The sequence below is a fragment of the Stigmatopora nigra genome, chromosome 3 (genome assembly GCF_051989575.1).
Source record: "Stigmatopora nigra isolate UIUO_SnigA chromosome 3, RoL_Snig_1.1, whole genome shotgun sequence".
Taxonomy (NCBI): Eukaryota; Metazoa; Chordata; class Actinopteri; order Syngnathiformes; family Syngnathidae; genus Stigmatopora; species Stigmatopora nigra.
Genome location: NC_135510.1, coordinates 8629030 through 8653383, shown reverse-complemented (window position 1 = coordinate 8653383; position 24354 = coordinate 8629030). Strand labels below are relative to the sequence as shown.

At 40.7% G+C, this 24354-nt stretch overlaps 1 protein-coding gene and 1 long non-coding RNA gene across 2 annotated transcripts in view; both read right to left on the bottom strand.

Annotated features, from left to right (window-relative positions):
* Positions 1-11323, bottom strand: part of LOC144194621 (uncharacterized) — a 98488-nt gene extending 87165 nt beyond the window's left edge. The window contains exons 1-3 of the long non-coding RNA XR_013325934.1: positions 11037-11323; positions 2359-2452; positions 2004-2048 (exon numbers count right to left, since the gene is read on the bottom strand). This is a non-coding gene — a long non-coding RNA (uncharacterized LOC144194621). The remainder of the gene's footprint in view (positions 1-2003; positions 2049-2358; positions 2453-11036) is intronic.
* A 4298-nt stretch (positions 11324-15621) lies between these two features.
* Positions 15622-24354, bottom strand: part of zfhx3b (zinc finger homeobox 3b) — a 118742-nt gene continuing 110009 nt past the window's right edge. The window contains exons 10-11 of the mRNA XM_077712915.1: positions 18699-24152; positions 15622-18151 (exon numbers count right to left, since the gene is read on the bottom strand). Of these exons, the coding sequence (XP_077569041.1) occupies positions 16407-18151; positions 18699-24152 (7199 nt within the window). The 3' untranslated portion in view covers positions 15622-16406. The remainder of the gene's footprint in view (positions 18152-18698; positions 24153-24354) is intronic.

Here is a 24354-nt window from a genome sequence, read left to right as displayed (position 1 = left end):
TGGTGTTTCTGCTTGGGCCTGACAAGACAGACCTGCCATTAGACGAGAGAAAAATTGACCTTGAAGGCACCTCAGATAGCTTCTAATCACCAGCTATGTTAAAAGGTAGAATTAAAGGTTTATATGACTTGCCGCATGTGTTTGGAATAAGACTGGATTATCAATCTACTTTATATTTAAAAGTAATTAGAATTTGTCATTTCTTCCCAAGTCTCGGCAGAAAGATGTCGGGTGGTCTTGGTGGGGGTTGACAGGTTAATTGAGGAATAATACCCTTCAGAATGATAGATTTTGGTGACTTGAGATGTCAGAATCCATTATAGGGAAATTTAAAAGTGCAATTAATGGGGAGGCTGGGTGCAAAATTCTCTTTTTAATTCCCCCCTTGCTTCTTCTTGCATTATTATTAATGTTCGGCATGAGATGTCCAGACGTTCACGTCTCTGTTTGGGCGCCGAGCCACCGTCCAATAGAGTTTGGCACAAACAAGGCTTAATTAATGATCTCATTCCTTCAGTAAATCAAATAGCTTTAGCAGGATGGTGGACTCAAGAGACATTTTATGAGATAAGTGAAAATATACAGATTATTGCTTTAAAAGAATAGGACTTGACATGAGACAGCTATAGCAAAAGCTTTAGCAAATGTAGACTTCAAGGGATACTTTTCCAAGAGGTTATTTTTGTTCAGAAAGGACCAAGACGGTTATGTGACGCAGATAAAAAGGTGATTAGTGGAGCGCCCATATTTTCAAGAAGCGGGTGTTGGATGTCAACACTTGTGTTCATAAATTTGAAGTGTGACATTTTTTACCACCTGCTACAGGCTAAATTGTGTGTCAGCACTGCTCTGCAGAGGCTTATTTTAATGACACGTCTTCTTAATCTTGTTATTATCTCATTTATAATCTCAAATGTCTGGGTGGTATACAGCCATTATGAATTATGTCCACTATGATCATTGCCTTAGTATAAACTAAATATTCTAATTTGAGGGGCTTGCAAGGAGCAGTAATTTAACTGTAATATATTATACACATACCTACATATACATAATACGTTAGTTGTCTTAATATCTTTTGGCTGCACTCTTTTTTTCTGTGCTCATGTCCCCCATCATTTGGACAGCTGGAAACAAAATTCATCCAATTCGTTCTGCTGCTTTTCTCTCTCCTCGCCAATCCACCCCCCTCCCCAACCCTATTCCCCCAATCCTCCTCACTGTCGTAATAGGATCTGCAGGAATCATTCAAAGGCGAGATATAATTTACTGCTTGCCGTGCACAATAACCCCTCCCACTTTCACCCCCTTTCTCAATCGCACAAGGTGCCCTGCGGATGAACTAATCATACTTGAAATATTATTTCTGCTTCTTATTCCACCATTTTATGAACAGCGCCTTTTTTATGGTGCGATGGGTTTAACCCCTGCCTGGTCTCCCCCTCATCAGTCTGTAGGCGGCATGAGGGAGGGTGTGTGTGTGTGTGTGTGTATGTGTGTATGTGTGTATGTGTGTATGTGTGTATGTGTGTATGTGTGTATGTGTGTATGTGTGTATGTGTGTATGTGTGTATGTGTGTATGTGTGTATGTGTGTGTGTATGTGTGTATGTGTGTGTGTGTGTGTGTGTGTGCGTGCGTGCGTGCGTGCGTGCGTGCGTGCGTGCGTGCGTGCATGCATGTTGAGGGCCGCTAGAGACTGACAGAAAATGCTATGCGATACAGTATATATTTCTTTGTACACGTGTCTTATGGCTTTGATTAATTCTGGTGGTAGCCCAGCACCCAGGCAAAATAGCATGTATAGTAGAATATATGATAACATAACATTTACATCTACTTATATAACGACAAAAAATATTTTACTGGGATGTCACCTTGACTTCTAAATGCAATCGTGTGTTCTTATCGGTTACCATTTATCATTATTAACAGCATATGCAATCTCAGTGGCAATAAATGTTCTCATTACGACAACCGACATAAGAAAAACAATCTTTTTACCTGTGAGATGATGTCGCTCCACTCAAACATATACCAAACAGATGCCTGAAATACACAACATAAAATTAGAAGACAAGAAATAAAAAAAGGGGCTTTTAAAAACTCAAATCAAAAGATGAATGTTGGGATTTACACAAACACAGGATATCCAAAACAAATCCATGAAATGAATGTTAACATATAATAAAATATCCTTGTTTAGGAAAGTACAATATATATACATATGTGCTGCTTAACACAAATTATAATTTTCCAATAGTGTTATACACACATGCACCCTATATTTTACAGTGTTGGTGATAAAGTATTATTTAACAATTTAAAAACAAAATAGATATGTTTGGAAGCAACTCACATTGTTGTGGGGGAAGATAGGCCAGCTGCAAAGCATGGTGGAGATGGTATAGTTGATCAGGATTTCTCTTCTACTTCAGGGTATGGATGGACATCTGTCAGAGAGAATATGAATTATTAAGTTTATCAAGAGGGTCTGCCAGTAAAAAAAATATGAACCAACAAAAGATAGATTGCATATGCAACATGACTTTGAACCAGTAATAATGATACAGATAAAGATCCAAAGCTTTCTAGCGAATTAAAAATATATTCATTTTGCAGGCCCTCATTCAGAGGGTAGATATAAAATAGGAAAGATCCTTATATTAACTCACACTGAGGAGGCAGATGACACAAAACTGAAATTCACTCTTCCAAGAGAAATAAGAGAAATAAAGTGAGGAGGCTGGATCAATGTTCCTGGAAAGAGATTTTCTGGAAAATAATAAGTCTTATTTTGTTGAAGAATGCTGGCTTGGATGTTGCATTAGCATGCAAACTCAAAGGAGACACTGACTATTTACACACAGGTTTTTGGTAACAGGTGGGAATAATTGGTGATCAGGGATGACCTGAGGAAGGGCAAATCCTGTGAAACTCTAACACTTTCAAAATAAAACAGGAAATGGTGCCACAGAAGGAAATATATCTTTTAAAATTGACTATTAATTTACGGAGCAACCAGATTGAGATGATGTGGTATAAAGGACATTTCACACTAATTTTCCTCATCATATTAATAAAATAAATAAATATATATATATATATATATATATATATATATATATATATATATATATATATATATATATATATATATATATATATATATATATATATATATATATATATATATATATATATATATATATATATATATATATATATATATATATATATATATATATATATATATATATATATATATATATATATATATATATATATATATATATATATATATTTTTCTTCCCCCAAGAGATATGGTCTTAAATTCATCCTGACCATCCGTCAGATCTGGAAGTACAGCACATTTTTTGGTAGAGTTTATTAGTTTAAGCAGACTGCGGTTGTCTGAGTTGATTTTTTGTGGAATTACATAATATACAGAAAGAGCACCAAAGGTTTTACTGACATCAAGAGGCTGATATTCAAGCTCATTTGTTCCAGCTTTTTGTTTTAGCAGAGCATGACTACTAAATAATGCATACCTGTCAACTGGTACGTTCTCGCCGTAATTGGTACAACTGAAAGCCCATTTTTATATTGGTACGCTGTACACATGAAAATGGTACGCTAAACGGTGATTTTGAGAAAAAAAAATAAATTAAGGCACTTTCTAGCCATTTTTCACCATCCGCCATTGTTTCTTCCCGGAAACGCATGTCTGCCAAGTGATATATGTACCGGCGCCTCTGATTGGCTAAAAAAAAAAGATCATGATAAACATTTCGTTTTGTAACACTTTCACCATGTGATTTCCGTTTCCTGTTCCCTTGTTTATGTTTACTTTCATTTGATCAGCTGTTTCTGGTCTGTTTACAAGTCAAGAATACACTCTTACACGTGGTACAAGTTGATTTATCTGACAATGGCTTCAATGAAAAGGACTTTGAAATTGGCTGAACCAGCACCAAAGAAAAAGAGAGAACAGCATGGAAGACACAGAAAAGAGTGGGAAACAAGAACAGATGAATTTGCAGGTTTGATTGGATTGAATTTTTGTAGGAAGCTGTTGTAGTGGAACTTTGAAAGCAATAAACACATAAACATACATTTTCTACTTGTTGTTCGTGATTTTTTACAAAAAAGTAAAGTGGTAAGATTTTCCATGTATTTATACATATATGTAAGGGCGAAAACAAAATTTGGTAAGATCACAAATGGTTCGAGGTTGACAGGTATGAATAATGCAATAGCGTATTTGTCAAAACTACAGGTTTTGGCTTACTCCATTTATTCGGCCAGGGGATTTGTACACAACACATTTTCAGTAACCAACAGTTAGAAAACATAAACAACACTTTTTCTTATATTTTCTCGGTTTTTACAAATGTGTAGTGGCTCAGCAGATGTGGTAATATGATACAGTCTGGAAAAATGTGAAGGGAGAAAAAAAAAGGACAAACTCCACGAGGAAGAGCAAGTCAGACCACAGGCAGCCATCAGCTGCTCACTTGTACTTAAGGAACACATTTACTTCTTATTGATTCCCCATGCTTTAGTCAATTTCTTGTCACTTTTCATTGCCTGTGCGTGTGATCTCACTTTAGCAACTTGTAGCAAAGAAACAACAAAAGTAGAATTCAGTCAAGAAAGGGAGTGGAAAAATACTCCAGATTTAAACCATGCATGATTCATAATGTCTGTAAAATACCAATAGCATAACTATCAATAAATAGCATGTAGTATATGCACTGGAGGGAAGGTTATATACATAGGAAGGGCCATAATGAAGCTCCTATAGCAGACACAAGGCAATAATTCAGACTCGGCAGTAGACAGCAGTTAGACAACAGATGTTGGGCCCCAACCATTTTCATAAATCACTGGAAGACGTTACATTATTGTAATCAAATTATTTTCCTTTCTTTGGTTGTGTCTGTTTTTCCCCAGTTACTTCTTACCTGTTCATTTTCTGCTCTGTGAAAAAAAATACATTTGATTTTCTTTTCAAACATTTGGACCCTGGATTACTTTAACACAAATATAAACACTTAACTGTACTTTTTCTGATTTATGTTGCCTGAAGAGAACACACTGCCTTTAAAATAAATTAAGAAATTATTACAGAAACCCCACAAACCTATAAAAAAAAGACAAAAGTCTGAATAATTGGTTAGTGACGCAAAGCCAAATGGGCAAAAAAATGGAAAAAAAAGCTTTTTAACAAAACACTGTCAATGACATGATGTGATGTGATAAATTACTCTTCATATTGTAAATTCAATACAAAATATTAAGAAAAAACAAGTTTCAAATTTATAAACTACAGCCGGAATAATGAATGTTAATCAATAAACACTAGAAGAACAAAAGTCAACATTTAGCACATAACATGTATTGCTGAAGTAGTTTTCAAATATATCATGCCGTTATAAATTGTCATTGCATCTCTTTTACATCCTTAAGCATGACAACATTAATCTAACCTCACAAAACAAATATTAAGACACAAGTGGAAATTGAAAGATTATGAAAGGACAATGGAAGAAAAGCATTCCATCTAAAAACCTGATTTATTTCCAAGCACACACAAAAAAAAAACATCCTAGCCTATTTCTCATCACTCTCAATGTTGACTGCAATGACATTAGCTACCATTGCTTGTTTGTGGCTCTAATGACAAGTAAGAGGCGGCTGCTGTCGCTATAGCAACAGCCAAGATTTAATACATCATACCTTGTTACAGTAGTCAAGAGAGGATGTTTTAGTAAAAAAATGAATGCATCACAAGAAGCAGAACAGTACGGGACGGTCGCTCAACATTTATCACAAGCTTGTTAATTGCAACATTAATTTAGTGCTGCAAAAGAAGGCAACAGTCCGCAGTGGATGTTCACCGACCTTGGCCTGATATTCTGAGTGTCATATGTGCATGCGGAAGACAGCGAAGATGATAAAGAAGCCGAACAAAGATTGGTGTGTGTGCTGCTGGGGGGTGGGCACGAGCTCCAGGCAGTGAATGCTGCCACGCTTTAATTGCATATGATTCACAATTGGAAGAGAAATGACATGAAACTGCCCACACTCATCCGGAGCTTGACTGAGAAACTGTTAGTGTTGCTTTAGATGTTTATGATTGAATAAAGTTGAGGTGAAATCAATAAATGACTTTATATGTTTGCAATTAGCTGTAAAAGCAACTGCGAGTTGGATGTGCTAAACTACGCGTACTGGCAGCCAATCATTTCAATGGGAGAGAGGATTTACATTACAATGTAGTGTTTTGAGTAACAAATATGAACTCATTCAATGGCATCGACGGCAATACCAACCCTCTCATTCGACGTCAAACCCCTTGAATAGCAGCGAATGAGTTAAAACCCAAGATCGACGTACCAAATGAAGTGTCCGGTTCGAGTGTGTGTAGCCTTTTGTTTTTGAAATACTACTTGTATAATTACCCCAATTGAAACACTGTCTACATTATTCCCATCTACTCCCTTGCATACTTGTTCATAATGTGGCCACTGTCATTAGCCCACATTCAGAGAGAATAATGAGCAATTCACTCACTTGACAAAAAGCCCTCAGTCGAATGCAGTTAGGTTTAATTATGGGATAACAGGAGGAAGACAATGGACAATGATAAGAAATTCACCGCTATTTGTATGTAATCAATGTTTAATATGTAAAAAGCTCTTCAAGATAAGGCATTAAGTGGGAATATTTCCTCACTCGAGAAGCATTTCCTTATTCGAGTTTCTGAGCTTCAACAGAGAGGAGGGGAAACAAAAGAAATGGGACAAATTGTTCTCCCACAGGGTTTGCTTGAAATACATTCTTGGAGTGTTCCTCTTAAGGGTTAAATTGTTGATGTTAAATGGCATGCTGGAATCTGCTATCTACCCGCTAATTAGATGGCAATTACAGCAGAGCTATGAGAGCTTGTCTGTTCCAATTAGAAACACTTTTAGCAGTCAGTCCGCCTGACCTTTGCTTTACTTTCTCTACTTTGAATTAATGACAGATACGGGGAGTAATGTGCTTGGATGGTCAGCCTTGTTGCTAAGAGAACCAAAGACACACACACGCACACACACATATATTTAACAAAATATTGATTCATGAGACATTCTGAAGATACTGTGGAATCCAGCAGACTTTGGACAAGAAGTGAGGTTTACTCTGGATTGGTCGCCAACCAATGATAGACTTAAGAAAAACAGCCATTCACATAGAGAAGACGATAACTGCATAGAGGAAGGGTTGTGGGTTGGGTTAAGTTTAAGGGAGATGATGGTATAGAAAGTCTATTGCAGTGACTTTATCAAGTAGGTATCACAATCCCATGAGTAAAACCAAGTACAAAAAAAGTGCAAAGAGGGGAAATCCAATGCATCACCTGGTGTTGCAAAGCGCTCATTTTGAGGAATGTCACCATCCTCCCATTCCAGCCAAATAAATGACTGACGTGGCATCGACATTAGAGCCAACACAATTTTATCTGTTTTGTTTTCAAAATGCTGAAATGGAAATAGTTCTTAGGGGTTGCATGGATTACATTAATCACACTACAGGCCACTCTGTTTGGTAGTGGTTTGCGCTCTCTCAGTAAGAGGAACTTTCTGAATGACTGAGGAGTGTCTCAGGCATCCACAGTCCACCTGGTCTCCATTATCTCTCCATTTCACAGGCTTGCACCCCCTAACAGGGCAGCCTGGGAATGGGTCTGGCTCTTTCATCTTCCAATCATTATAGCAGCCAGCTCAGGGTCACGGGCCCATGCAGGCTGACAGGCATTCCAGCAGCAATACACTACAAGTGATTTTGGTTAGGATTTTAAAAAACACAAAAAAAAAGCCTGAGAAATATCCATATACCAACAAGTCTCAAAGCACTTATTGTATTAAGAATTCCCTCTCAGGGTTCACATCCTATGTGAAATATGATGCTGCACCTCCAAACTGTGCCTCTCGCTTCCCTAATAACAACGCCCTTCCTCAGCCATTGCCTAAATGAAGTCTCTTTTTGTGGCACAAACACAGAGAGGCACACATGAAAATCAACACACTAATTCTGTTATTTTAAAACTCGTCTCCCCCTATGAAGGTGCTGTTTACATGTGTAAAGTGACATCATGTTGACCCCCCCTCCCCAAACTCGCCCCACCTCTGCTGTTTTATTACTCTTAAATCATGTCCACTGAGGGACATTTGAAGACAGATCAAGGAGAAGCCAAATTCTTTCCCTTCAGCTTTAACGTCCAAAGGGATTTAACAGACCCTTCTCTGACAATCTGTGAAACACATTTATGGAGAAAGGATACACCACCTGATGGTTCTGGTCTGACATGGTACACCCATTATCATTTTGCATACGAGAGCAGAATGAGGTGTAATAATTGATCTCTCGTGTACTTGCACTCACATTCCCACAACACTGTCAGCGCAGCGCTGTTTCGAAGAGAACAAAATAGCGAGCAACGCGCTCTGGAAGCCTTTTCAATGCATCATCACTTTAAGGTTACGAAAATGACACGAAAGGCACTTTGAAGTTGAGGGAAGTTCTAACTTATTCCTACTCCAACACATGATTTATTAAGGGATAAAAGTGGGCAAACGAGACGAGGAAAGGGCTAGATAAAGGATAGAGAAGGACAAACACATTCCCTGCACATATTCTCTGCATTATGAGTGACGGGGGAACTGATCATTCAATTACTGACTGCCGTCACAGGCTAATATTTCTGCCTGTCAGGGCCCATTCTGACTCAGTTTTGCTCGGACTTCTTCTGATGGACCTCATTTCCTGTTAAATAGAACCAGAAGGTGCTGTGAAAATGCTGACACTTGATCCTGTGTTCAAGAGATGGGAAATGCTACAGCACAGCCTTCAGCCGGCTATGATCGGCTGCACACCTTCCCAGCATGGAACCGAAAGGGAAGTGAGTTTACCTGCCACTCACTCAGAGCAAAAGTGGAGACCAACACTGCCTTTTTTCAGAGGCTAATGGCCTATTTGTATTTCAGTCTACAAATGTAAGGGTACAATTCCAATCATCCCATCAAAATGTCTTCACATAACACTAGTGTTAGAACTCTGAAAGGTACTAAACAAATCAAAGACACTTTGACTTTTAGCTTTGACTGCATGGGAGAAAAAGTAGACGTAAAAAACTGGAAGAGAATATGTCTATGTGATTTTTTTCCTAGGTTAGATAGTTTCCACCCATTGCTATATTGTCCACAGTCTTAGGTTGGTTTTCTCTGGGTACTCTGGTTTCCTCCAACATCCCTAAAACATGCAAGGTAGGGTGGTTGAAGATTCTAAATTGCCTCTAGGTATGAGTGTGAATGCTTATCCATCTCCTTGTGCGATTGGTTGGCCACCGATTCAGGGTGTCTGCTGCCTGGTCTCGTAGTTAACTGGGATAGGCTTGGGGGTTAGGGCTAACCCCAGCAGCCCTGCTACCCTTGTAAGCTGTTCGGAGAATGAAAGAATGACTAATTATTTTTGAACCTTGAAGGGGAAAACTACCTCTTTGAAGTTATCATCCTTCAGAATTGATCCTACATATTTCTGAGTGACATACTTTGCACTTTCTTCTAGTCTTGACCTCAGACAACACCAGGCAATACATTTTAAACTCATAATTGTACAAACATTACATTACATTATATATCACAATATTACACAATCCAAAAAGTTTGGCATTTGGACTTTCCAATTTCCCAAATTACTACATCTCGGAGTCCTACCGAAAGAGTTAGCCTGGCACTTTCACATCATCTTATTTTAGAATGCCATATCAGAGTCAGTCCATCCAAAACAGTTGTGCTTTGTTTGTCTTTACTCATCACTGAAAAGACAAGGTCTTTCAGGTTTTTTTGTGTGTAAAAGTTGCATGGTGAAAAGAGCCAGCTCAAATGCGGGAAGCTGTCTACTCCATCACTGACTTAGAATGAATGACTTACTGAGATGCATTGTGAATTCTAATTAAATATGGGGGCAAGTTTTACAGAGGTGGGCCATTCTCTTCACATTGCCCAAGGCCTGTGTCAGACCAAGGCGCTAACCCAATTTCACACTGTGTGACTTGGTCTGGCCTGTTTCAATACACTATCACAGTATGAGTGCCATCTGGTCCTGGCCTATGAAGGAAATGGCCTTGCTTTTCACACAGATCAGATTAGAGTGTTTTTAATTCATTCGGGATGTGCCCTTGTGTGTTAAGTGGCTCAACATGGGCAGTGAATCTCGCCTGTTGCTTAAGAAATGATGGCTTCTCCTTCAGGGGTTTAAGTTAGTTACTTAAAACCCAGCTTATGTGATCCATTTTCTTATCAATTATCCACTAAGTAAGTATCTAATTGAATACTGTATATTGAGTATATTGATATTTGTAAAGAACTACATACTACGATCGGATTGAAATGAAAACAATTCGAGGAAGGGTCCGACAGTGACTTATTTGGATCAATTTTACTGATCTGTACAGACACCGGTAGTGCAAAGAAAAAGCATTAACAAGACTAGACCAGAAATAAATACAATATACCATCAATCTATATTTAGATGACTAAAAAGCAAATAGGAAATGATGTTTCAAGACTTATGAAAATGTGCTTGTTGCCAATGACAACTATTTCTAGTTGTCAAAACAAACAAAAAAATCCTTCAGCATGACAACCAGAGTGGCAGTGAGTGAAGCACTTTCCTTCCCCCTAAATTATTATGTCCAATGCTAATGCACTGACAACTGTGCGCTAAGAGGAACTCATATCAAGCAATCTTGGCCAAATCTATCCCTCATGAAACATTGGTCATTACCTTCTGACATAATCAAAACCCTTACACGCCTGAAATTGGTCGAATATCGGAAGCCTTCCCCCTTCCACAAGTCAACAGTTGTTATATATATGGTCATCTCGTTAATTGGGAAGTTAGTATTTGTATGGCTGAATTTTCTAAAAGCACATTGATAATGTCTGCAAATATTTTTTCATCAAGATTAGAACACAACATTCTTACCTTGTTGTTGTTTCACCATCCTAAAAGCAGAAAAAAACAAGGGAAATAACTAGCAGTTGATGATTGTTCTTAGGGCAGTAGCTTATACTCATTGTTTTGGAGAAAGTATGCTACTGCCCTTTAAGGGTGCGGACATCCAGATTTAAAGAAAATCAAACTATTGTTCACACAAATGAATAGCAATTCAATATTTATCTATAGAAGGGGTCTTCAAACAATTCCACAGAGGGACAAAGTGGCTGTAGGATTTCACTGCAACTAAACAATGCAATACTTTTTCACCAATACCGTGCCTTACCAGTGTAATCAGTTGATTGCAGTCAGGTTGGTTAATCTGTCTGTGCTGGATGGACTGGAAAACATGACACAGAGATAATGCTAACAAATGAAATGAAATTTGTTTCATACCAAAATGTGTTACACCCAAGATAAAACTACATTTTAACGGCTAAAATTAACACCCACACTTCAGTGTTTAATCATTTATATATATCATTAGATGTACTGTTCTGTGTCAATCAGAGGACAGAATTACCTTCATGAAAAATAATTGAGGGCAATCTTGTATTAGTTTCATTCAGATGAGAAAGCCCACCTATATTTCTCGGTAGTGATTATGAGGGAAAAGTTGCATGGAAATCCCAAACATCTTACCAGAGAAGAATGAGTCCAAATGCCAGGAATATATGCTCATACTTATTTTAATGTATCACAATGAGCAAGAAACATACTTGATGAAATATTTTCAAAGGAGTATATTCAATTAACATCTACAATCAACTTAACTAGGACAACAAGGTTTTGTGACAAAAGTTTCTTTAAAAGTCTGAAGTTCCATGTGGTTTGTATGTATGTCAGTTTCCATGTCATTTGGTACAGTCTGGAAATCTTCATCATATAATTACCGTAACAAAAAAGCTAACAAGACTACAGTATAGAAAAGACATCAAGAACAACATTTTTGGTTTAACTTGCTCTTTTTTGTACATTGCAAGGCTGTTTTTTTCTACCCTCAGCTGGGCTGCCCGGAGCCCCGAAGCCATTCTTATGAGGCTTGAATGAGGAGTCATTTTAAGAAAACCAACCACCACAAAAAAAGTCTAAAAGGTTAAAAATCAAAAACAAAACAAAAAATAGTGGCACCAGAAGTCAACAAAGGAACAGATTGCCCCAAGTAACAGTTCATCTTTGAAGTTGGAGCAAATGGTTGTTTGGTTGTTAGTTTGGTTGTTGATTTTGGTTAATACGCTTCTCTTTAAGTGTACAACTGCCTCTTTTTCCCTACAAAAAAAAGAAAGTTTGGAGAACCCAACCCCACTCTCTGGTGTTGCTTTCTTTTTCATTTTTTTACGCAATAACCAACAGAGAGGGAGGTGAGCTGCCGTGCGACTAGAGAGCTTTACTTGTCCTAGTGAAGACAAGCGAAAGGGAAAAGGGAGACAGGTAGCAACGTGAAGAAAGGGGAAGGAAATAGGCCAACATCCCTGTCCGTCCTGCCCTGAAATTCGGGAAACGTCCAACAGGGGGGCAGAAGCGGAGAAAGAAAGGGGGAGGGAAGAGCAGCTGGAGTCAAGATTCAGTTCTCTATCTCTCAGTCACATGTCCGTCGCTGCCACAGTCTGTTCTGGTTGTCACTAATCGGATAAGGAGGTGGTATTTAAAGCTGTTTTGGAGCCTGCCCTCGGCCCCCGTGCCCAGTTTTGGTGTGCCCACAGCCCCTCGTGTCCTCCTGACGCGAGTTCCAAAGCTTCCCAGAGTCAGTTTTTTTTCTTCTTCTCAGTCTTTCTTCATCTCAGAAACAAACAAAATGCAATGTCTTGTTTTAAATATATCTATATTCTGTATACAGGTACACACTCTTTTTCACAGTGGGCAAAGGTGACCTCTGCGGCATTAACCTTGTCGCTTTTTAAATGTTCGTCAAATATCCCAATGTAAATTTTGTGGAGAAAGATATTTGCTGTAACGTTTTGATAAAATATACACATTTTTAAGGGGTGTGTATAAATGTTCTTTTTTTTTGTATTCCTCAATTGCTTAAAGCTTTAGCCACATTCACATGATCAATCAAAGTGAATGCGATCACAGTCACTTTGATCATTTGATTTTCTCAATTACTCAGAATGGTGGTTCAGTTTGTTTTGATGTAGAACACAAAAACAAAAAGGAAATTAATTGGCTCTTTTGAAACACAGGCACACATAGTAACTGACATACAGTCCACGCTCAATGCATATGATGAAGGGATTGGATCATCGACAACAAAAGAGTTAAAATGATTACACTTGCACTTTGGAAATAAGATAAAATTGGAATTTTCATTAAAAAAACACAAGTATTAAAAGAAAAAAACTCAATAAAGTGACAAGGACAAATTTTTATATTTGTTTCCGAATTAATTCCAAACTAGTGTTAATTTATGATTAAAAACAATATACAAAAAACACAATAACATACTCAATGTATTAAAAAAAAAATAAAATACATGTTTGACATTATAGGGAAATTAATATATATTTATGGTAGGGCAATATAACTTAAATAAAAAAAACATACATAATTTCATGGTGATTGAACTTTGGAGAAGTGGCAAGCTTGTGAAGTCAACCTTCGATCTGAACAACACGCTATGGTATCGACACCAAAAGGCAGATGAGATTTTTCGGGGTGGCGTATACATATCTCTATATAAACTGGCTGTACAATATTGGTCAAAAAGAAATTCTTCACAAATTTAAATACGTCTTGGTTTTGGTTTTAAAAATATACATTTTTGTTTGTTATCCATGAAAGGGTGGGGACACAGATGCAAGTTATTTGATGAAGCGGGTGACTTCTTTGGGACATGAGCACCTCTGAGACGTTTGAACTAAGGAACTTCTAAAAAGAAAAAAAAAAAGGAGACCGGATAGAATACTTTGGAATGAAGATGCCCCTCAAGACCTGCAATCTATACGTAAAAGTGGCACCCTGCTTACACATGGGACAAGTCATTGCTGGAGTTCCCTACGATAGGGGGTGGTGGTCGCACCGCAGTTAAAAAGCTATTATTCGCCTTTGAAACTAGTTTTATGTCAACTGGCAAAAATATGATTCAAACCTAGGAGACACATCAGTACCAGATGTATTATATACACTTTTTGGTAACTACCATTACTTGCTTAACAAGTGAGCAACAACCTCAACTGGATGGAGTGTTCCACACCTGAACAAAGTGATCTTAGAAGATCACTTTGTTCAGTTAAAACGTACACGACAGTGGACACAGTGAGTGAAAATAGACAATGACACTTAAAATAATTCACAGATCAGTCCTTGCTTCGTAACGAAAGAAAGACAAACAATGTGATATTTGGAATGCACTGTTCTTCAGAAACGTCAGAATCATTGGCTTCAAAACATTGGTCTGTCCCCAAAAGAAAAGGAGAGGAAAAAAAATCAGCAAGATGTCCTTTGGAACATACATATTCACAGTCTTCAAAGTTCCGTTTTTGCAACAACCCACCCCCCACCCCCCCAAAAAAAAGGTGTTGCAGAGAGGCAAGGAATTGGTTTATTGTTGGTTTTTGTTAAAGCTTTACCAAAAAGCAGAAATGAGCATGCATCTAGGTACTTTTTTTTCTCTTTCAAAATTCTACATTAGCAGCAAAACGTTGTCCAGACCCAATATATGATCTTGAGGAAAAAAAAACTAAAACAAGGACATTAAAATGTGTCAAAAAGTCAAAGACTCGCATCTCTATCTTACAAACTGTAATGGCTCTGTGACGGTGCTACTCCACAATGCAAGGACGAGGGCCCTTTTTGGTTTTTGGTATTTACGTAAAAAGCCACCTGTTTGCTTGCAAGGGAGCAAAAACGGCAACTCTGATGCGTACTCCTTTATCTTCTAAAACTTTGTTTTCTTTCCTTAAAAACAGCAACAAATTATCAAGTATAAAGAAGCCTCTTTTCTCTTTATGCACCAATGGTGAAAAGTGTTCAGTCTTTGGATTTTCTTTTTGTTTTAAAGCGTGAGAATTATTATTGGTATTGTTTTTTTCATTTTCATGAATGACAACAAAATAAAAAAAATAAAAAATTAAAAACGTGTGGCCACACTACGTGGACAAGAGAGGATCTGAAATGCATCTACAAATACAGGACAGCGGAGGGTATAAGTGCGAAGACGAGAGTGGGAAATGGGAATCAGACAGTAATAAGTGCACAAAGGTAACAAAAATTAAATACAATTTCAATATTTCACCCACAACATGTTTTCATCCAGTTGATGCAATACCAACTGACCCATACGTTTTAAATAATGCTTAAAGCGATCCCTGCCTTGTCAGGAGGGAAATCTGGATGAATATCCCCAAAAAGGTTGGGAATAAGACAGAAATATCATTTGGATAAATGACCTGCCCGTCATCTAATCTATGGAATGATCAAGACAACATCAAATGAAGCGTCTCAAAGTTGAACAAGACAAAAGCTAAATGTACACAAACGTTTTTTTTTTCAGGCTACCATACTGCTTGAATTCATTTCCAATCCACCAATCTACATAACACCAAAAATTTTGGAAATAGTATAAATACAGTGAGTTGTTGTATTTTATTTTTTGGTTTCCTTATTCAATCTAATTGCTTCATGGCCCTTTCTTAAATCTCCATTGCTCTCCCTGTCTCGGTTTGAATGGACAATAATCCCCCTCCATCAAGCTGATTAAGTGTCATTGTAATGCCCAGAAAAATGCCTTATCACTCTAATTAAAATGTTGTGGTAAATCTCGAAATGATGAAAGCAAAAAGCATGTGAAGCATGGAATTTTGAAACAGAACAGACATTTTTGTGAGCCATTGACCTGAGAATAAAATAGACAATAGATTATTATTATACTTTTGCAAGCCATTGGTATCTGAATGCTTATATAGCAAGAACATGGACCGGACTATTCTCCCATACAGTGCATACTGGCTTTTGGTGAGTGTGCTATTAAATATGAAATATTAAACTAAGGGACATAGCTAACTCAAACATTTTAAAAAAGGTTTTGGGGCCATTTGTCATCATTCCTCTGCATCCATCTTTTCTCTTCTCATATATTCATATGCAATGTGTTTCAATTGAGCATAACAAAACAAAATTGAAACCAGCATGTTGATATGGGAAAACAATCCACTAACATTTAAGTTTTTTTGGTTACAAGCTTTGGAATTGCAGTAAGTCTTTACATCTTTTTTTCTGAAATTGGGTTGTATACCTTTAATGTATTTAACATTGCTGTTTTTTTTCAGTTTTTTTTCCCCTTTTTTTATTTTTTTATTTTCTGTCTTTTTTTGTTTTCTTTTGTTTTTTGTTAAACATTGCCCATCACCGAAAGCTCTTTTACAATCTGATGGAGTCTGTTCCTACACTAGCGAGATTACTACTACAAGTACTACTGTCTTTGACAAAGCCAGGTTGCTGCGGCTCGTCTGCCGTCCTGCCCAGTCTGTCTGCCGACTTCTGACTGCTGTCAGAGTCAGACTCGTCGGAAAAGACGTCTGTTGGTATCGAGGTCTGAACTCCTGAGGTGCTCAATGAACTTGAGGTAACCGTTGAAGGGGAGGACACTGGAGGAAACAGGGAGGAAGCATAGGAAGGACTGGCATTGGGCTTCCCGACTAAAGCTCTGGAGAAAGGGGCCTGGGGCCAGGGTTTGCCGGCAGCTGTGGCGTTGAGCTGGGAATTGGAGGGGGAGGAGCAGAGAGCGGTGGACACGACGGACGATGGCATGGTGGCAGATGTCGTTGGCGACGGGGTGGGAGTGCTGATGGGATGAGTGGCAGACTGCGAGGTAGATGTGGCGTTAGGATTGGGGAAGCAGGCTGAAGAGTGAGGTAATAGACTTTTAGCGTGCTCTTTGGCATTTCTGGCTGATCGCTTGATTGTTCTGTGTTTGTGCAAAGCTGATTCCAGATGTTGACTGAGCGCTTTTTCCCCATCCAACGTAGTGTCACAAGCCAGGCAGTCGTAGAGACTTCCAGCCCCCGCACTTACGCCGCTGGGCACACGCAGCAACATCTCTTGCAGGTTTGCCACAGACTGACCGAAAAAACAGTTTGACTTAAGGTGGGCAATTGCCACTTCTTCCTTGGTGAAAACTGCTTGACACTTCCGGCATGCCAGTTTGTACTGCACTTTGGGGACGATGAACTGGTCGAGATGAGGGTCCACATTTTTGCTGTCTGACTCATTCTGCTCGGCGCATACTTTATCGTGAGTGGAGGGGGTGCTCGATGTTGTGGGAGACGCGCTGTGGTTCTTGCCCTTTGGCTCCTCCGTTTTTACTGGATCTTTGGCGGATTCTTTCCGATTCCCCAAGGACTTGTGGGGAGCTTGAGTTTGGCTTCCCTTGGGTTGCTGGATCTGCTGAAGCTGCCGCTGCTGCTGTTGGAGTGCTTCCTGCAAGCTCTGTTGATATTGCTGGTAATGCTGCAGCAGGGATCCCGGAGATAGGCCCATCAGTGCTTGTGACAATGCGGGGTTGTAGGGGAAGAGACTTTCCATACCATACATGGGTTGCAAGTAACCACCTTGGAGCGCGCCAGGGAGCTGTGGGCTGTAGTATGGGGAAAAGCCAGGCATGAAATAGGGAAGGAACTGATTTGTGAGAAGAGCTGTAGGGTCTGAAGCCAAAGCAGCCTGCAAGGCCTGAAGCTGGGCTGGGTCAACCACATATTCCATACCGGGGGTTGGCATAGACGTGGCGGGAACAGCTGGGTCGGGTTTTTCCTTCTTGGCGCTGGCAGCTGAAGTAGAAGGAGCAGGGGTGCTTCCAGTTGAAGATGGGGTCGAGGGCTTCTCCGACTTTTCTTTGTGCTTCTCTTTTTCTCTTGACCTCTCAACTTCACGTTCTTTAGGGTGTTCAGGCCGAGAAGCAGGCGGGATGCTTGAGGAAGTGGAGATTGATGTTGACGTTGACGTGGTGCTGGAATGGGAAACAGATGTGGTTGCCTGTGCTGGGCTTGGTGAGGACAGCGACGATGAAGAGGGAGGCTTGTTGGGCAATCCAGATGTGGGCAGGCTTGGCGAAGGAACACTGGCACCAGACATGTTTAGCAGGTTCGAAGGTTTGGGAGGAGTTAAAGCTGCAGTTTTATAAAGCACAGAAAACACAACATTCAGGACTTCAGTGGTGTTCAGCTAAATGAACCACCTTGAGTAAAAATGGTTTGAAGAAACAGAACAATTCAAGCATAATGATAGTAAATAGACATAACACATAGATGACTTGTACGATTACTGATATCATTAAATTATACTGTACAGCAGGTTGGTTGGCAAATTTTCCCTTTTTTATATTCAAAATGCATACTCGTTATACAAACACTAAACAAAGTATCAATTGAAAAACTATACCTATTTTCAATCAGATACAGACCAAATATAATGCTGACACTCATTTTGACCATTCATGGGAAATTTGTGCCCTCAGCCTGCCTCATTGGTGTTGTACTATGATTTAGCAGATGGTTTCAATTAACATAAGACATCTTTGGAGGATTTTTTTTTACCAGTTTTTTCAATGTGTGATTAAAACTAGGTGATCTACAGAAAATGGGATTCTTTTCATAATTTATAGAGTCAGATTAAAAAAAGAATGTGTTTGTGTAAATTTACTGAGGAGCAACATACCTGAATTAGACGAGTTAAAGCTGGAAAGAGATGGGCTTCCAACCCCTGGCAAGAGGACAGGTGGAATGCCTTGTAGATTGGAATAGGCCGACTGGAGATTAAGTGCCTGCATTGCAGGGTTATCAAACATTCCCTGTTGCTGCATGGCTTGCTGCTGCGCCAATCCTAAAACTTCATTGGCCTTCTTAATGCGGTCCATCTCTTGCTGAGCCATAAGTTGACGGACAGTGGCCGGGTCAAAGTATTCTTTCTCCTTGTCAATTTGATTGCCAATGGTATCTTTGACCTTGGAGATGTGTTGCTGGGAGAATATATGATCACGAACAGAGAGGCGAGCACTATACTTGACACCACACAAAGTGCATTCAGTTTTGGGCCCCTCATAGGATGTCTGATTAATTCCAAAGTGCTTGGCCATGTTGAGCTTTGCCTTTTTCTCCTTGGCACGGGCATTTTGGAACCATACCTGAACCACCCTCTTTGGCAGTCCAATATCATTTCCAAGTACTTCACATTCCAGCATGGTAGGGGTCCTGTAGTCGTTAAAACAGGATTTCAATACCTTAAGCTGGAGATTTGTCATTTGAGTTCGGAAGCGCTTTTGACCAGGACGATCACCGCTGTCGATACTCCTGGTGCCTGAAGCTCCAGGACTTGGTGAGCAAGGGTCCGCCAGGCTGGATGTCTCACTGTGGTCAATGATGTGTTCGTTGTCACAATCCTTAGCATAATAGCTTGTAGCAGGGCTTACCAGGCCCGATGACATCTGGTCATCATTTTCAAGGATGGCGATAGTGCTGCCAGGCTTGGGTAGGTAGTCACTACTACTCTGGCTGTGTTTTGCATCAGCGCTGTCATTATCAGCATTAGCCTCATCACCTGTGGTCGTATCTGTGATGGCTGTGTTAACAGAGGAGCAGTCGTCATTATCCAGTTTATTCTGATCAAAAGTGAGGTTCACAGCAGACATGGCTGAAGTCTCAAAATCTTCCATTCCTTCGACTTTAATTGAGGAAGGACTCAGTAGAGCCCTGGGAGACAAATCCAGTCCTCTATTCACAGGAGACATGGAGGAGCTCTGTCCATCCATGTGCGAAGACGGCATTTGGGAATAGCTGGATGTCTCCAAGCCATCCAACTTTATTTGGATACCCTCATGGTCAGGTAACATACCAGAAAGGCTTAAATTGTAGCCAGCGCGTTTGGCTTCATGCCAGTGGCGAGAGCGAATGTGTGCTTCGAGGGCAGTTTTTGCTTTGAAGAGAGCTCGGCAAAAGGGGCATCGCCGATGAGCTTGAGCTGGCCCCACTGCTCTGAACTGGCCTTTTCTCTCTCTCGCCCTGGTATTTTGAAACCAAACTTGCACTACTCTCTTCTTCAGCCCCACCTCATGGGCAATGTGGTCAAGCATCTTACGTGTAGGATTAGAGTCCAACAGGTATTTCTGATAAAGAACCTCTAGCTGCTCTGGTGTGATCGTAGTCCTAAGCCGCTTGTCTCGATGTGGTTCTTCACTATTTGTGCTGTCATTCTCTCCTGGGCTAGTGCCAGCTTTCTCCTCCAACTTCCTCTTCAGGGAGTTCATCGTGGATGTGGGAGTGGATGGAGAAGTGGCCGAGCTGCTGGGGATCTGGGGCATTGCTCCTGAGAGTAACTGGCCCGCCAGGAGAGGATTATTCGGGTCAAACAGCATGAAAGGCATGTCCATTGAGCGATCAATGAATTGTGGGTGGATGAACTGATTCTGCACGGAGAGAAAGTGTAATTGCTGGTGCTCTTGCCAGTGCTCAAAGGAGGGAAAGCCAATCTTGCACTGATCACATTGGTATGGGATGAGCTGCTGTGCCATTTGTTGTGTAACAGAAGTCAAATGGGGATTGTGGCTCATGTGAGAGCTTTGCGAGGGGGCCTGGCTTGTCTGAGAAGCTGATGGACCACATTGCATTTGCTGTTGAGAAAAGGAAGGTGAGGAATGCTTGTTGGACTTGGAAATTGACTGAATATTCTCTTCTCTCTGATGTCTCTGCTTTTGCGACTCTGATTGGCCTTGAGGTACATTTTCCTGCTTGATCGAGGTCTTATTTAGGGGTTCAGCTGAAATGTCTGGTAGTTCTTTTGATTTTTCTTCATGGAGGTTTGAGGTGGTTGCTGGTGATGCCTCCTCCTTATCAGCTGAAGGGATGTGTGAGAATGCTGAAGTAGTAGGTGGGAGTGGGCAGAGACTTGAAGAAGAGGGCATTGGTGTGTGGCAAGAGGAACCAGATGGAGTATAACATTCATTAGAAAGATCAACAGAATCCTCATTGTGGCTGTCATATTGTCCATCCTCATCTTCATCTTTGTAGCACAACTTCTTTTGATGTTTTATCAGATCGAATATTCTCTGGAAAACCAAGTTGCATTTTTTGCACTGGTAGTTCAAGTTTGAGGTGCGAATATACCGATCGTTTGATAGCTCGCGTCTTTCGCCATCTTTACCTCCATCACTCTGGTTCTCATAATTCTTTCTTGCCTTCTGGCGAGCATTCTGGAACCAAACAACAATAACGCGAGTGGGGAGACTCAGAAGGTTGGAAAGCTGTTCAAACTCATCGTCCTTAGGATAAGCATTGGCATCGAAGAAATCTTGTAAAATTCTCAGCTGGTAATCTGTAAACCTTGTCCTCGAAGATCTCTTGCTCCCATAGAAGTCTTGCTTTTGCGGTTCAGGAGAAGGTGGTTTCGAGTCAATTTTAGTATCTTCAAGTGTTGTAGTTGGTGGGTTATTGAAGTTGTATGGCGAGTCTTTGTTGCGTTGTCTCTCTTTAAAAAGCGTGTTTCTGAACCAGTGCTTTATAACTTTTTGCTGCAGTCCTGATTTATCTGCCATCTCTTTAATCTGGTCTTCATTGGGTGAATTGTTTATATCAAAGTATTGTCGCAGGACCCGAAGTTGATCATCCGTGATACGTGTCCGCGGCCTCTTGTTCTGCTGCTGCTGCTGTAGCATGGCCGGAGTAAGCTGTTGTTGGTAGAGCTGGGCCAGGTCTGAGGCCAGGCTTGGTTCAACTGATGGCATCTGTTGGGCCAATTGGCCGGGCAAAGACTGGAGTGACATGGGCTGCATCATCAGCGGAGAGAAGATGGGCAAATCCATTGGCATTGAAATTTGTGGCATTTGAACCGGGGGTTGTGGAGTAGGCACAGTTGGAGGTGTGTGAGAGGCTGCAGACACGGGGATATTTGGGGTCGGAGCTCTTTGGGGTGGAGGCGGTGGGGGAGGAGGTGGAGGAGCTGGTGGAGCCTCTGGAGTGGGGGGTCTCAGTGGATATTGTTTGTCATAATTCTCTCTGTATTCCTTTGCAAATCTCTCGAGGGATCGAAATGGGAAGAATGCCTGGTGGATGTGCTCCTGGTGGCTCTTCAGAATCAGTATATTTGAAAAAAGCTTGCCACAGGCTTCACACTCCAGTTTCTCCAATCCCTCAATGGGATCCACCACTCTTGTGATCCCACCTGGTCCACTCGAACCTGTTGCCCCAAGTCCCCTTTTCTGGGCTTTTTGTTTATTTTCATTGTACTGAATCACTAACTCAAATCCAAAATTTTCCAACAAAGCCTTTGTTGCGTTTCCACGAGCATCAGATGCAATTCTTGGAGGGAGCAAGCCAGAATCGTGGTTAATACTGGTTGAAATGTGTTGACTGTCCTTCCTTTCCTTTAGTTTCTCCATTGCCTCTTTAGTGACATCGTCATTTTTTTCAATTGCATCTTTGTCTCGTTGAAACTCTTTTTCATTTTGTGAGGATTGAGGCTTTTGCCTTTTTTCAACCTGCTGGTGGAGCGATGCACTCTGTTGCAGCAATGCCATCTGTCCCTGTACCTGTGAGTGAGACTGCTGCTGCTGTTGCTGCACTTGCTGCTGAAGGTGGTGGTGCATCAGTTGCTGTTGCAAACAGCTCTGCTGAGCTGAGTTTTTCAGGTCTTCTAGCAATGAGGAGGTGCTTGCTCCTGTTAGGCCAAGTGCTGAATTACTGATGTTGATCTCTGGGTTTAGCTGAAATTCTGCTCCAGGGATGTAGAAAGGAAATAGCAACTGCTGCTGCTGTAAGGGGAGAAGTGCATCCGTTGTCATAGGGAAGTGCTGCAGAAGTGCGGGATTAAAGAGCTGAGACTGTAGAAGAGCAGCCTGCTGCTGGAGTTCTTGCTGAAGCTGAGCTTGTGCTTGAGCATGAGCTAATTGCTGTTGTTGCTGAAGCTGTTGCCCCCGTGTAGGTAGTATATCTGCATATTTAGCCTTTTTTCCCTCATTGTTCTCCGATGGTGAAGACTGGCTGCTAACTGAACTGTTCCTTTCATGGCCATGACTCTGCGAAGTGTGGTTCCCTCCAAGAACATTCTGACCAGTTTGAGAGCCAGACGAGCCATGGTTAATAGAGTTTGTTGTTGAGTTGCTTGTTGGGCCTGGACTTGCTGTTGAAGTGCTGATGGTCGTACTTGTTCCCCCTCCCCCAGGAGCACTTGCAGAGCTAGTTATGCCTCCTGCAGCTTCAAGTTTGGCTGCCCTTGCTTTTGTTTGGTGGAGAACAGACCGCATGTGGATCTCCAAGGTGGAACTCTGGCTATATGCCACATTACATGTGCTACACTTGAATGGCTTGTTGTCAGGGCTGCTCGTCGGCTCTGGTTGACCGGTAGTGGACTCCTGAAGAGCTCTCTTCACTTTGTGCAGGTGGGAGACTGAGTTATAATGAACCAGCAAAATATTCTTCTGAGTGAATGACTCTTTGCAGACAGTGCACTTGAATGGACGAGATGGATCCAAGAATTTTTCCATGGTGAAGTTGGGGCCTTTTCGGAATGGCAAAGCACGTTTAGGTTCTAAGCCAGAGTCCTCCAATAGTGAGCCAGAGTCACTCCCTGTGGGGCTTTGCTTTTCTTCAGGGTCACTCTCATCTCCCTCTTTGTCATCTTCTCCTAGACCTCCATGTTCTTCACCAAGGGCCGAGTCACCCATGACCATAATGTCACCATTCATCAATAAGCCACCATACAACTGCTGTATATCAGCTTCACTAAGCTCTAGGTGGCTGGTTTCCAAATGTTTTTTCAAGGCTTGTAGTGTTCTGAAGCTCCGTTGGCAGAGGCAGCACATGGTGGCTGCTCGGATTACGTGGTACTGGGAATGGAGCTGCAGCTTTTCCACAGTCTTGAAGGCCAAACTACACTGGTTACAACGGTACTTGTAGACATGGCGATCAGAAACAGGCAGCTGAGGCCTTTTGTTGTGAACTTCATTGAAGTGCATCTGAAGAGAGTTGGATGATTTAAAGACTTGATTGCATCCTTTCTTCCAGCACAGAAACCCTGTGGCCTCATCTTTCTCCGTTTGTTGGTCTTCCTGAGGTGACTTGCGTGCCTCAGATGTTTCGGTGGGAAGTGAGATTCCCTTCTCCATATCAGCATCTAAAGCATCTGTGGATAAAAAAAAGGAGATGTTAAAGATCATTTTAATGTATGCAATGATTTAGTTTTACTAAGAGGTCAGGAACATATGGCTCGCAAGTTATATCTGGTTCCTTTGATTAGCTCATCTGGCTCTTTGCCAATTTTGCATCTTTAGTGTGGATCCAAACGCACTCATTTGACATAAACAAGCTCTGATAAGCTGCCCGCT